General features: G+C 34.5%; 1 protein-coding gene across 5 annotated transcripts in view; it reads right to left on the bottom strand.

Annotated features, from left to right (window-relative positions):
• ATP8A1 (ATPase phospholipid transporting 8A1) overlaps positions 1 to 14,521 on the bottom strand; it is a 102,812-nt gene that overhangs the window by 13,316 nt on the left and 74,975 nt on the right. For all 5 annotated transcript variants that reach the window (XM_058837873.1, XM_058837875.1, XM_058837874.1 and 2 more), the window contains 3 exons: positions 14,067 to 14,128; positions 10,813 to 10,869; positions 10,248 to 10,355 (listed from right to left, as the gene is read on the bottom strand). In XM_058837873.1, the coding sequence (XP_058693856.1) occupies positions 10,248 to 10,355; positions 10,813 to 10,869; positions 14,067 to 14,128 (227 nt within the window). The remainder of the gene's footprint in view (positions 1 to 10,247; positions 10,356 to 10,812; positions 10,870 to 14,066; positions 14,129 to 14,521) is intronic.

Raw genomic sequence — 14,521 nt, 5'->3', positions numbered from 1 at the left:
TTTCTCAAAATGCATGCATGAACATTTTAGAATTATACTCAGTGTGTTGATATATGAAAACAGTAGTGAATTATTTTCTGAGAAAAAATCCTAATTCTCATATAAGCAAAAAGTTCAGTTTACCTTTTTTTGTATCCAAATTTCTAATGACACTGATTTTTTGGAAAGCATTAGAATGGACTTCAAAAATGTGGTAACCTTCCCATGGCTATATTAAAAGGACATAGATATTGCCCTGAGATTCTACTAACTACTTCTGTCAACAGCTGTCAGCAAAGGCGTAAACACTGAGCAGTGGCAGGTTCAAAACAAAACAATTTATATTTTCAAAGGAGAAAAAAACCCAGAAAATTTGGTATTAGGAAGTGGAGGAAATGTATTAGTGAAGAAATTGTATTAGCAGTCACTTTATAAACAAAACCTGACTTTTGACATCTTTGATGAAATACCAGTTTTCTAGAACAGGAGCTAATGGGAAATGTCTATCACAAATGCATTTTGCAAAACATTTTATAATTAAGTAGCAATTAGATAGACAGTTCCCGTAAAAACAAGAAAAAGCATAAAAATACAACTTGAACTAATTACGATTATTACTTCCTATTATTAACAACATTTTTTTATTTATAAGAACATAGCAAAAAGCTGTCCTTGTGTTAGCCACCCGGTATTAAATGTTTGCTGGTGAAACAGCAAAAGTGATAATGTAGGTCTTAGGATGTTAATTCTGACCATTGTAATGCTAACTATGAATGAAGGAACAACTGGCGCCTACTATTCACTCCATCCAGCCTTTGGCTTTACAAATGAACAACATGAATTGAGGCAAAAAAAAAAAGTTTTTTTCTTCGTCATATTTGAAAGCCTGTCAGATTTTTTTTCTTTTACAGAGTTAATCCAAACCTAAAAGATTTAAAGCCGACATTCGCATTAAAGACAGAGGCCCTCTTTGTATTTTTTGGATGAAGAGGGGAAAAAATAAAATCCCACAGAGGTATTTCCTTCCTTTCTGTACAAGAAAGCTCCCCCCTCACTCTGTAGAAAACATTTTTGTCTCTAACTTTTCACATCTCTCTACACATAGGCAGGTCATCTGGGAAATGGCAAACCAATCCTTTTCAGACAATGGCACTAACAGGAGCAGCCTGTTCTGGGGACGGACTCTGGCTGCCTCTGTTTGCTGTTTACAAATTGTTCCTAATGTGAGAGATTTGCGGTCTATGCCAAGTCTTCCCCCTTTAGGCCTTGTGAAACCAAATGGAATCTGCCACAAAAGTGGCTCCCAGGGGAATTCAGAAGTAATCCAAAACGAGAGCTGGGAAGCCCAGTTTATTGTAGGACTAACAAATCCTGCAGGGAAGATAAATAATTTGTTCTACGTGTAGCTCATGTTCAATATTAAGACTTTCTAAAATAAATCAACGTTTTTTTTAAGTTTAGATTCTTAGGTAGGTTCTGCTTTTTCAAAAAATATAAAAATGCTGAGAAATGCTCCTTTTCATGACTTAGTGGCAGGTAAGAAATCCTGGCTGTAAAACATATTTAATGAACTGCTGAAGATGTAGTGTTAGGAAATTACATGTCAGAATGAACAGAGAATATTCGCTTTTGCCTCATTATGAAATGATCTGCCAAAACAGCTAGCTCAGATGTAAAAAAGCCTTTAAAAATAGGAAGAAAAAGATGAAAACAGTGGTAAAATTCTTGCCGCAGAAAAGCTTATCCTTTTCAGTTTAAATATTTCAAGTATCATCTAGGTACATATCTCCTTCCTATAAACTACAAAGCTATAAAATACCTCAACAGCATCAAACCAGCAAAAGTTTCTCTTCTCAGGCTACAGAAAAAACTTCATTAGTAGTAGTTATGTGCATGTGTTTGTCTTCATATATGCCAAAGTACTTACTGTTGTAGTACTAAAACAGATCTGCATTAACTTCCAGTGCAATGAAGTTCCTACAAGTAAATTCTTGTATTGCCTCTAGTCTTTTTTTGCTACATAGAGTTTAAAAAACATATTTTATCACCTTTTAATTAAGAACTGTGTTCCTCAGAATTGCAAAGAGTTAAGTTCTCTATTAGGATCTCCAGCTATTAGGTATATTAATCAAGAAAGACCACAGGAAACAGAAAAGATAAATTGAGCTGTTCAAAGATCAGCTCTGCTGTTCCTGTTTGAGAGAATGAGAATATAACTACTGAATATGAAGAAGGATTTTTGAAGTATACCTGAGAATAGCAGATTCTGGCTCACAAATAAACATCTGCTACTAGACCAAGTACAATTAAACTGTGAAGGTTTGAGGAGTCAAAATTGAAATGACCTAGCGGGAATTAAATGGAAAAAGAAAAATCACTTTCGATTCCTGAAGCAAAAGATGAAAAGCAGACTTTAAATATAAATTATTAAATAGTTAAAATACATTAGTATTAGAAAAGTGACATAGCTTTAGGCTCTCAGGTGAGGACAGATGACTAAAATGAGTATGTTTTACGGGATGAATTCTGATTACCTGAAAAAATCATCAATAAATCACTGATTTTTTTTGAAGTAATAGTAAGACTCACAGATATTAAAACACAAGCTGGGAAAACTTGGAAGGGGGATGAAAATGTGTTAAAACTGTAGGATAATGCCTATTAGGGCCTTATGCAGAGAATGGGCTTGAGAAATATTTTCAACTATGAAGGCAAAGCCTAGCTTTTATTATTGAATTATTTCACTGTTCTTGAAAATTTAGCGCAGTAGTTATTCCCCCTGAAATGAAGACCCAGAATCTGGATAATATATTAATATGCAACAGAAAAAGAAAAAAAAAAAAACCCAAAAAACAAAAAACCAAACCATAACAAAAAACCCAACAAAAACCACCAAAAACAAAAAAGCACATCTACCCTTGCTATTAGTCATTGAAGAATGACTGTATTCCACAAGTTTTGCGATAATGAAGTGAGAATTGATAAACTTCGGTATTTGCTTACCATACAGAGCTCAAAGCAATTTTTAGAAATAGAGATTGACAACTCAGTTATCTTCCAGGTTCCCTTAAAAGCATGGCACAGTAATTCTCTTGTTTGGACAAATTTAGAGAAATCATTACTTCACAGATTTTAGGGGCATTATTTATAACTCCCTCTGCTAACACTGAGGAAAAGTACCATAGCATTTTTTCCTAAATATACAACCATTTAAATTTATTTATTACACCATATTCTGAAAAAGTTATTAAAATAATATTCATCTGTTTTTTAAAAATGCAAGAGACAAGTATCCATTAATAGCACCTTTAACAGCTGGAGGGACAACACAGCAAGGTCCAAAAGCTGTAAGATCCTCATGGAGAAGCTGTTGATGGATGAACAACTGTGAGATACACTGAGAACTGGCTGAATGGCATTTGGTGATCGGTGTCAGGCTGGCTCGAGGCCAGTAACTGAAAGTATACCCCAGGGGCCAATACTGGGTCCAGTTTCATGTAACATCTTCATTAAAGACCTGGATGAGAGGCAAAGTGTACCCTCAGGAAGAATAATGACACAAAATGGGGGGAGAAGTGGCAGATGCAGTAGAGGATTGTGTTGCTATCCAGAGAAACCTCAAAAGGCTGAAGAAATGGGCTGTCAGGAAGCTCATGCTGTTGGACAAGGAGGAATGCAAAGTCCTGCACATGGAAAGGAACAACCCCAGGCATCCTGTATCCTGGGGGCCACCCAGCTGGAAAGCAGCTTGGCAGAAAAGGACTTGGTCCCAATGGACATCAAGTTGATAATGAGCCAGTAATGGGCCCTTCTGACTAAGAAAGTGAATGGTATCTTTTGGCTTCATTAGATAAAGTATTGCCAGCAGAGGGGAAGGCAGGTCCCCTCTACTCAGCACTGATGAGGTCACACCTAGGGAAGTCTCCAGTTCTGAGCTCCCCAGTACAAGAAACACAGACATATTGAAATTAGTCCAATATCCTGAAGCATCTCTCATACAAGACAGAAACCTGAGATAGTTGGGACTATAGACTAAGAGAATGCTTAGGGAGATCTTATTGATGGAGATAGGTTCCTGAGTGGAGGGTGCAAAGACAGAGCTAGGCTATTTCCAGTGAAGCTCTGTCACGGCACAAGAGGCAGGGAGCACAAACTAAAACTTGAATCTGAACATCAGGAAAACTTTTTTTACTCTGAGGGTGACTGAACAGGGATACAGGTTGCTCAGAAATGTTGTAATATCCATCCTTGGTAATCAAAAGCTGTCAGGACACAGCCCAGGGCAACTTGGTGTGGTGTTGGTAGCATTGGACCAGATGATCTTCGGAGACCCATTCAACTGTTCTATGACTGTATTCTATCCTAAATACTTTGCTTTGTAGGCTTTGCTCTACATTAGACTAAAACCAATTCCCTCTTTTGGATCAAACTTTAGAGAAACATCTTACTAGAGAAGATCTGTTCATTTAGAGACAAAAGTATATGGACAGCTACATTTTCAAATTATTTGATGAATTTGTGTAAAAATCCCCAATGCAGTAAAAGCATTAAAGGATGCATGTCTAATAATTTAATAAGCACGATTCTATATAAGCAGGGTACTTGTCATAATACAGAGAGAAGCAATATTTAAGAAACCAATGCTGCCAATATAGTATATTCTAATACACTTTTTCTACACAGTGCAGCTAAATCTTCCCACAAGAAATATTACTGCTTTTCACAAGACTTCTGCAAACCTCAATCAAATGATCTAAAATTCTGTAAAATACATGCTTGTACCTTAACTCCAATTTCCGTCAGTAGTTTTATAAATCCCCTGGGTCAGACAGAGCAGAAACAGATGGTGCTCTGGAGAACTTTACAGTGCATTGTCTACAGTACCACAATAAATTAAAAAGTTCTGTGGATACTGAACTTTTGCTTTAGTATCAGTGTCATACTTCTTACTCAAGTATTATTCTAAGCTATCTCATATAGCTGTAAAAAAAGAGACCTAACAATTCAGAGCCCATAACAGTAACAAGGAGCTTTACTAGTGTGAAATATGCAACAGATTGATTTGGTTTTCACCCCTCAATTACAGGTTTGCAACTCAGACCACAACCAGACTTTTTCAAGAAAAAGATAACCATACCATTTCAGAAATGTATCAATTTTCATAATTTAAAAATCAGTCTGTTTTTTTTTTAAAGATGACTTAAAGGAAAAGTAGACCTATTAACTGCAGGGATGGAAGCCAAGAATGGAAGAATGGAAGAATGGAAGGTTCTAGCAGCTTTACAGCCTTCTGACACATGAATGGAGGCTGCTCTTTTTAGGTGATGTAAGTTATTAATTAGTTAATGCAATTATTGCAAAAGGACTACACAGATATAAAAACATAGAACAATTTAATCAGAGCTTAATTTATTTGTGCAGTCATTATACACAATATGACAAAACATGGACAGCAGGAAACTTCTGGCAATTCCCTGAATCATAGATTAAAAATGCATTTTGTTCAGTATCACAGAACAGTTTTCTGTGTATTGAAGAGTTTCAAAGAAAAAAGAAAATACACCTACAAAGCAAATACCTTATCAAATATGAACAGACTTGGTATTTACTTTTAAAAACTTACGCAAACATCATCTGCCTTAACAGAAAATACTGTTAGTTGTTTAAAATATTTTGAAAGTATATTTCAATTATCTATTTGTTACTATTATACACAGAAGTATCAAACTAATCTATATCAATGTAGTTGAAATTGTATATCAGTTGTAGCTGAAAGACAGACACAGGCAGTTGATTATTTCAAGTCCACAATAAAAATTTTCTTCTAGTCTGTAGTGACACCTTTTTTTGAAATTAAATGCAACTCTTTTAATGTAATGGGTCAAAATATACAGTGTTAAACCTAACAAATGCATGAATAAATATTTCTGCAGATGTAATGCAAATTGCAATATAATAAGACTATACTACAGAGGCTGCAAAGTTGTTATAAAATCAATGAAAGCTTTTGAAATGTTTTCAATATTTCTTTCTCATAAGCTTTGCATCCCCATTCCTTCCCACATAGTGTTTTTCTATGACTACCAAAATCCTCTTTGTAGAAAACAAGCAAAATAATATGAAAGTAAACAGTAAGTTCCACTTAAGTAATGATAAAATATTTATGTCTTGTTTCTACTAAAAGACTCATGAAGTTGATTTGCTACAGTACCTGAACTAGTTACAGATACTATACTACATAACTAATTACTTAGATTTTTATCACATATTCTTCTTCAGTTTTATGGCCTATTTTTCCATTTTCTTCAGCTTCGTATAGCCCATTGCTTCTCTCGTAGTTTTTATCCATTTTTCCTTCTAGCCTGTGTCTGCCAAAAGACAATGGTGAACTGACAGTTTCCATCTGAACATCATCAATCAGGGAAAATGAATGAAGTTTTCTTCACTTGGAGCCTTATTTCTTTAAGAAAAAAACCTGACAACTGGAATAGGAACTGTTTTAAGGCTGACAAGATGTAACTGGTTTCAGAATTTTAATATGGAAACATGTTTCAGCTACTATAACTCAGACTTCTACTATCAATCTCTAACAGATAATCAGCTACAGAACTAGGAGTTATTCATAACACTTCATATCAAGGAGAACACTTGTGCCAGGATACCTTACTTATGTGAGTCAAAAGTCAAATTTCAACTCTTCTGGTATGCTACCTATCTGGCAAAAAGTTAACACTACTTACAGGACTTAGCATTACTGTACCATGGAGAGCCATGTAGTTCCCACACAGTGAAAAATATTACTGTATAGGTGGATGAGTTGGCCGTTTGCAGTCTTGAAAAAACAGAAAATAAAGGTCTTGATGCCAGAATTGTCTCATCATTCTAGGATCAACTGGACATTTTGGATCAAGGAGGGCCCTGTGTGTTTTTGTTCTGGGAAAATGCAGAGCAAAAGAGAGACAGAAAAATACACTTCTTTATACCATTAGGAACATATCAAGTAAACGGGTCTAGAGGCCTAGACAATAGAGAAAAAATGCTGTAACTGTCATAATTTTTCATTTCACTATATTCTCCTTTAGAGCACAGAATTCTGCAGTCTTTCCTTCTGTGATACAGAAACCTACATTTAAAAGCCAACTTTAATTATCTTCTGTGTAACTGGAACAATACACTAAATCATGGAAACAGCATAGAAAGTCAGAAGAACTTGCAAAAATATGTGACATATTTTCTTCTTTGTTCAGTAAGTGATTGGATGATGCTTGGATAGTAAAAGATGAACACAAACCAACAACTCTTATGCTTTAACTTTGGGCCACTAGCTTTAGTGCTCAAACACAGTATTAGCAGCATGAACTGACTTTTCTTCTTTCATAACTCAATTTTTTCTCGAGTCATTATATTGCAGTGTTCTCCATTGAAATACACTTAGCAGAGTTGAATGTTTTATAGGAATGGATACAAAAAATGAGTTTCAAAATATTTAGATTAAAACCTTCCTCTGCATCCAATGAGTTTTCCATCACCTCCATATGCTTTTTCTCTCCCCTTCAAGAGCACTAGAATTTTATTTTCTTGGAAGAGAACCAGGAATAAGCAGGAAGAATCTTACTATTTTCATGATATATTGATAGGAAGAAAGACTGAATCCTTATTAGAATGTTTCATTAAGTTCTTTTCTATCCCAAAGAAGACATGAAAAACATGTTTCTAGAAGACATCATCTAGCTGGGACTTAATTGTTGGATGAGTATCATGACAAGAAGACTGGAAAGACCATGAACTTGGTAAGACAGAATTGTTACCAGCTCTAAGAAGAAGAAAGAGAATACCTTTAAACTTTCTAAGGACTATAGTTATATAACCTACATCAATATATCCTTATAAATCTGAAGTTTACTAAAAAGGGGGTATTTTTAATGAACACATTTGGGGAAAAAAATATGTGAAAGTTCCCTTCAGCATAATTTCTCAGATCATACCAGCTAAAATGGACAAAAAGCTAAGAAGCAGATGTCAGTTTTTGACACACTAACTTTTGCCGAGTAAAGGTGGATGAATTTTTCAAGTCTGACTCACATATTTGAAGAAATCAGACAAGCACTATTTGCACGTACAAGCAGAGTTGCTTATATGGATTTGTTTCTGTCACATCAAAATCTTTTGCACAGGTAAATCCATGAATCTTATAGTTTCAATACTTATGGAAGGCCTGACTTCCTAGAGAAACTCATTGAATTCTGCCCTGCCAGAGACCACTCACTCAATAGAGGGGCTTCCAGGAAAACATTCAAAAATCCTGCTTCCAGTCTGAACTGCAGGAGACATTAACAAGACTTTTAGCCACACAGAGTGCAGTGCAAAAAGCTAGACCAGAGTTTTGAACATAAGATTTAATGGCCTATGATACTTTTAGAGAATTTATTCTGACATCACAGACATTGAAATATATTCTTAGAAAGAATACAAAACCAACCTCAGTCAACAACACTCCCCCTTCAAACAACTTCATGCACATACACGCATCAAAACTACTGTACACACCTACACGCATAAGCAAACACACTAACAAAATAAGACTACCCATTTCAAGTACACATAAAGTTTATTGCAACCAATAAATGATCTTAGGTTCATAAGTCAGACTACTTTAGCACAATATTGAATTCAAACCCCAAGAGTATTATTTTTGTTGACAGCTAGATCTCTTTAGTGAAGAACAGTTTCTAGATCACAGAAATTACATTCCCTCAAAACCAGGTGTTTTCACAGGAACTTCAGGATCTGAAAATGTGCTAACTAAAACATTGTTATTTCAATAGTGGAGTAGCCACCCTAATGTCATATCAGGTATAACACACCATTTTGTTTCCACGGTGGGTATCACCATGAAAGTTCTGCTGTCTTAAAAACCATAAAGTTTTTACAAATCTTTAAAAATACCAAATTCCAATAACAGTCTGTTTCTTCTGTAAAATACAGTGTATATGAAGAAAAATACTGATAGGTTCAATTACTTTAGTTTACAATAATGTACAGAATTATTTTTGAGTAGTGGAGGCAATGTGGTCATGTACAAAATCTACATATATATATATAGGAAAGACATGATAGAAAACCAGCTAGAAATTGTATAATTTCAAATTCTTTTTCTTAGGTGTCCAAGTACTTCAGGTGACACCTTGTGCCTTCCATTAAATGTAGTAGTTACAGAAATGCCTACAGACTAGTTTTTTGTAACTGTTTAAATATGATTTATGATTTGGATTTTATTACATTTTGGTCTTTATTACATTTAAGTGAGGGAGAGATATGAACCTACATTTCCCACATCCTGCATGAATTTTTAAATTGCTGAATTATATCACAGTGGTGGTGCAGTTAAAGGGACTCAGTCTTCTACTGAGTGTAAAGTTGATATGCTTTGAGAACCATTAGAAGAATATCTTTCTGACATAAGAAGGTATTCTCAGTTTCTGATTCCCACTGAGAATGCCCACCAAACTTCTCAGCACAGGAGGTACCGGTCATGCCCAGAAGCAGACATTAGTGTCTCAGAATTAATACTTTCAGGAACTGAATGGAATTGAGAATTTGGGACTGCAGTTACAATTAAATCAGATAAGGCAGCAAATAAGCATCTTTTATGGATTCAATCCAATCTGAAATATTCAGAGCAAGTTTACACAAATGCGATTACAAATGAATGAGAAGCCACTAATTACTGTCAAAAGGTTACAGACACATTACAACAATCCATTCCCAGCAGCACATTAATAGAGAAGGAAGTGTGCATGACAAGCAGTTCACACAATGCTCAAATTTTTTGAGGCATTTTACAGTTTCAAGTACTTGGCAAATTCATAAAATTCAAGATTAAAAACAGCCTTAGCCAGACTACTACTGGTTACTTCATTATAAAAAAAATGCTCCAGAAAAATAAGCACTGTAATTCTGAGTACTGCATTTGGTAAGACTTTTCCTTAGAAAATTAAAGCTCACCTAGGAACTGCAAAGCAGCTTACCTGTCTGTTCTTTCTGATTAGACCAGATACTCACAGCTTGTTCACTGAGCTCCATTTTCACAAGAGTAAAAAATGATTATATTTTAAATGAACAGGGCTACCATATTGAAGGTATAAAAGATGGAATGACATATGCACCTCTAGTTAGCAGAAGGATCCAATAAAGATTAGTCTGCACTACAGACTGAAACAATATTTTTTTTTTCACACATTTGGATGTTAGTTAAAATATATTTTTACCTCTCCTGACATATCAGGTGCCATAGGAATGACTGGCCACAAAGAAGAGTAGATTCCAAAGAACACTACCCAAAGTGCAATGCTTCCCCAGATTGCTATATGGCTGAACTGTTAAAACAAACAAACAAAAAAGAACAATTAGTACAGATGCATTATAGCATAAAATAACATCTTTGCTACCTAGTATTTACAATGCTATTTTGATATGCTGAATTAAATTTCCATGTCTTGTATTAATTTAACTCTACTACTTGAGTTAGCTATTTCTCAAAGAAAAATGATACTATCAGCAGCAATATTACTGCATTTTAAGCCAATTTAAATTCAGTTACAGTAAGTCCAGAGCAATTTGATTTTTCTAGTTTAAGTACTACATTTGTCCTAATTTTCAATATTGATCATTATTTTTTGTATGTGGATATTCTGTCCTTCCACACAATAGCCACAGTTTGCTACTGACAAACTGTTAAAGGGTGCAATACAACAAATAAGAAGAAAACAATACAATTATTCATCCATCATATTTCAAAGAACATTTCAGAATATGGTAAAGACATTTGCTTACCAAAGTCCAATATGAGGTCTCTAATCCAGCCTTCAAACACACAGTCAGAACCACAAACTTAAGGAGAGAAAGACAGAGAGAGGATTCTTAACATGGAAATCTTAACATACAGAAATTATTAGTTTGGTTAAACTTTCAGGATAAAACGAGAAAAAGTAAATTGCCACTAGAAGATTTAAGGATACAACCCAGTAATGAGCTAATAATAGAATATTAAGAATTACTAGCTTCCATTAATAATGGCCACTCATTTGATTTGGAAAACTCTGCTTTTTGTTAGAAATCTTATCCTTGCTTCTTAGAACTCTGTAAATCTGGCTTTTATTAAGGTGTTAGCATTTTTATTGACAGTATTTTGATCACAAGGAAAGGTTTGTGAAAAGTGAAGTCCTCTTCAGTTGAGACTGAAGACCTTCTAGTTACAAACAGGATGACTGCAACCTTCTACACCAAGACAGATTTAGAAGACGTAGATGCTGGACTGAAAGCTTGCAATTTTTCAAGCTTACATTAGTCTTAGCTTAAAAAAACCCAAATCTTTTGTTCACTTCATGAGTAAATGAGTCATCTGCACCAAATCCTGAAAAGCCCAAAAGTTAAATGTTGGTAATATAAGACTTATGTTCTACATACAAATAGCATGCTGAGTAAGCCTGTTATGTCATTTTCATTATTCCCTCTGATCTTTACTCTTTCCTTATCTTTGCATTTTTTATGAAGCAGTCTCTGAAAACATCACATTTGTAGGACATGCTCCATTTTAGCTTAGAGAGGAGCAGTAGGAGAAAGCTTATAATCCCACAGCAAGGACTAGCTGATCCAGAAAAATTGTTTAACTCTTTACTTTGAAATTCACTCAAGCAAGGTTTCTGTTTACCAAAGAAATAGTTACTACATTTTGTAACTCAATCGTGAATGTGTGTCACAAAATTTGCTTTATATGTAATCTGAAGAATCTGAGGCTGAAAAAAGAAGCCACAAACACCAAGCTCCAAAAGCTATAGTTTAAATTCTAATTTGTTGGACAAGTTGGCTTGAAGCATTGAACTTCAAGCAGCCTCAGAAATTCAGAAGAAATGTACTTCAATTAGAAGCTGAAGCAACTAGATAAGCATGTATGACAAATTTTGCACTATGTCTGGTGCATAGAAGGATACAAATACTGCCAGAAAGCTTCCACATATAAGCTTATACGTTCAATTCTGAAATCCTGAAATCTCCTATTTCAACTGAGCTATTAAAGACAAAAAAAAAAAAAAAAAAAAAAAAATCACAGGAATTTCATTATCTAAAACGTGTGTGAAATTAATCAGAAGAAAATTGAGGACAATTATGAGCATTGTATGAGCATTGTAATTTGCCTGTTTGGGTTCTGTATTTGGATGTGTGAAAAAAAAAGAATTATGGAAAAATAACCCAAACAAACTCATTTGGTACACTTCTTTGCTACTTAGGTCAGTCATAAGAAACGTAAACATCCTTCAGGATGAGATCAAGCAGTCCCTCTACACAGACAAAACATATACACAAAACAAACACTGCAGATCTCTGTAAAAGCAGATACACAGTGTGAGTATAGAGCCTTTACTGACCTGTGATGGCATCATATCTGATACCCCTAACAAAAATCACCAGCTACACACAGCCACTCCCTTAAGAACATGAGGTTTATTGGTCCCTCCTCTGCTTCCACCAGACTCACTAGAATTTAGTAGTGCACTAAATTCTACCCAGGAAGCAAGAACTCAAACTGGTATTCTGTATAAAGACTGAGCTTTTTTTTAAAAAAAACCTCTCAGAAATGGTCATACAGATATTTTCACAGCACTCTATTCCTATTTGAAATTTAGGTTTATAGAAATAATTCCAGGACATATTATGAATCATTGCATATTTCTGACTTTATTTGTGGATCCAAAGAAACTAAACAATATCAACTTCTGAATTCCTTTCTTATTTCTTATTGACTTTTGCAGAACTGATGACTGCAGATTTCTAAAAGGCACATTGAAAAGAGTATGAGGAATGAGAATTACCTTAGCCTCAGACTTTTGATATGACTGAAAACTGCTCACTTACTTTACATGAACAGATTTTAAAATAAATCTCTCCACCCTCATTTTGAAAATCTCTCAAAATTCATGTATGTATGTATAATTCCAGATTTCCTTGAATTCCCGTGCAAGAGCAGGAAAACATTAATTGAAACTTCTATATTTCTCTAGACTTTTAACCTGAAGTAAAGGAAAATAGTCTTTTTTGGAAATTCTTGCAGGTTAGTAGCAAGAAATTAACCTCTCAAGATAGTTAAGTTTCAGCTCTTCTAGTTGAAAACCAGTTGCAGAATGTGACATACAAGCAGCATTGTGACCTCTGTTTTAGCATGTGTCTAGAGTATTTTTCTTTTATTTCAGTTATGATGTTTCCTTATTCCCCAAAGAAGTGATTTTGATGTGAATTCATATTACAGCCTCCTTACTTTAATGGAAGAATTAATTTCTTTTTTGTACCTGCCAACAGTGAGCAACTTGAAAAATTAATTAAACTTTTAACATTGAAGAACAGAGGACAGTAAGGATAAATCTAATTTTGCTTCTAAGAGAGATCTTAGAGGACCTGCTATTGAGTGACATTCATATCTAGTAAGTGGAAAGCACATCTTTAGCTTTACTAATTTATTCTAGGAAATGAATGATTAAAAGGAAAAAAAAGCCAGTAATGACCAGCATCTATAAGAGCAACAGAAGTTTGCAGTTAGGTATGGATCAGGTGTACTTCTGGTGGTTTGATTGCCTCTGAAAAGCCATCCCACAACCTTTGTTCAATATGGCTCAATGCCTCTTTTAAGGCCTTATAATAAATTAAGAGAGAGAACAGAATTGTATCTTCAGAAGTCCACAAACTACTTCTATAATCAATAACCCGAGATTTCTCCGATGCAAGAACTTAAGCTAAATTAATAAGCATGCTAATTAGGGAATTATAATTCCCATTATTAAAAAAACCAGACAGTTTACAGTAAAGGACAAATGTATCTGCAGCATCTTTATCAAACTGCTTTGTTTAAAAATTTGTTTAAAAATCGGAATTAGAGTATAGTGCACTTCAAAACTTCTCAAAGAGTCATTCAAAAGACATTTCTTACTGTTTAGACACTTCTTAAGGCACTGCACTGACTTAAGTCTTCTATGAAGAGAATTACTAGTAATAATAGCACCATATATTTAAAATACTTAATGCCAATATAGACTCACAGTGTATACAGTGTTACCCAGGAGCAGGTAATCGGAAGTTTTGCCATTACCGAATACAGTACCTGGAAAAGGAAATAGGATAAAAATAACATTTAAACATCCATAACAGCACTACATACAATGTTAATTTTGATACATAAGAGATGGCAGCACTTTCTACAGGGAAAAATAGATTTAATCTTGAACTGCACTGAACACTAGAGATCTATGCCTTGTATCATGCTTAGTGCTCTAAAACTTTCGGTGACTTCAAGGATTGTGCAGGAAACAGAAACTTTTTGTGACACCACATACAAATAAGACCAACTTTGTATTCAGTAGCAGTGCAATTACAGTTTCTTTTAATATCAGAGATACGGAATCTTATTTTTGGAAAGATGTGAAGTATAATGGTTATAGTATATATTGATTATAACATATAAGTAAGCAGAAAGCTTAGAGTCAGATTTTCACAA

The sequence above is a fragment of the Poecile atricapillus genome, chromosome 4 (genome assembly GCF_030490865.1).
Source record: "Poecile atricapillus isolate bPoeAtr1 chromosome 4, bPoeAtr1.hap1, whole genome shotgun sequence".
Lineage (NCBI taxonomy): Eukaryota > Metazoa > Chordata > Aves > Passeriformes > Paridae > Poecile > Poecile atricapillus.
Note: the sequence above shows the minus strand (reverse complement) of the source record. Positions and strands in the feature narration are given on the sequence as shown.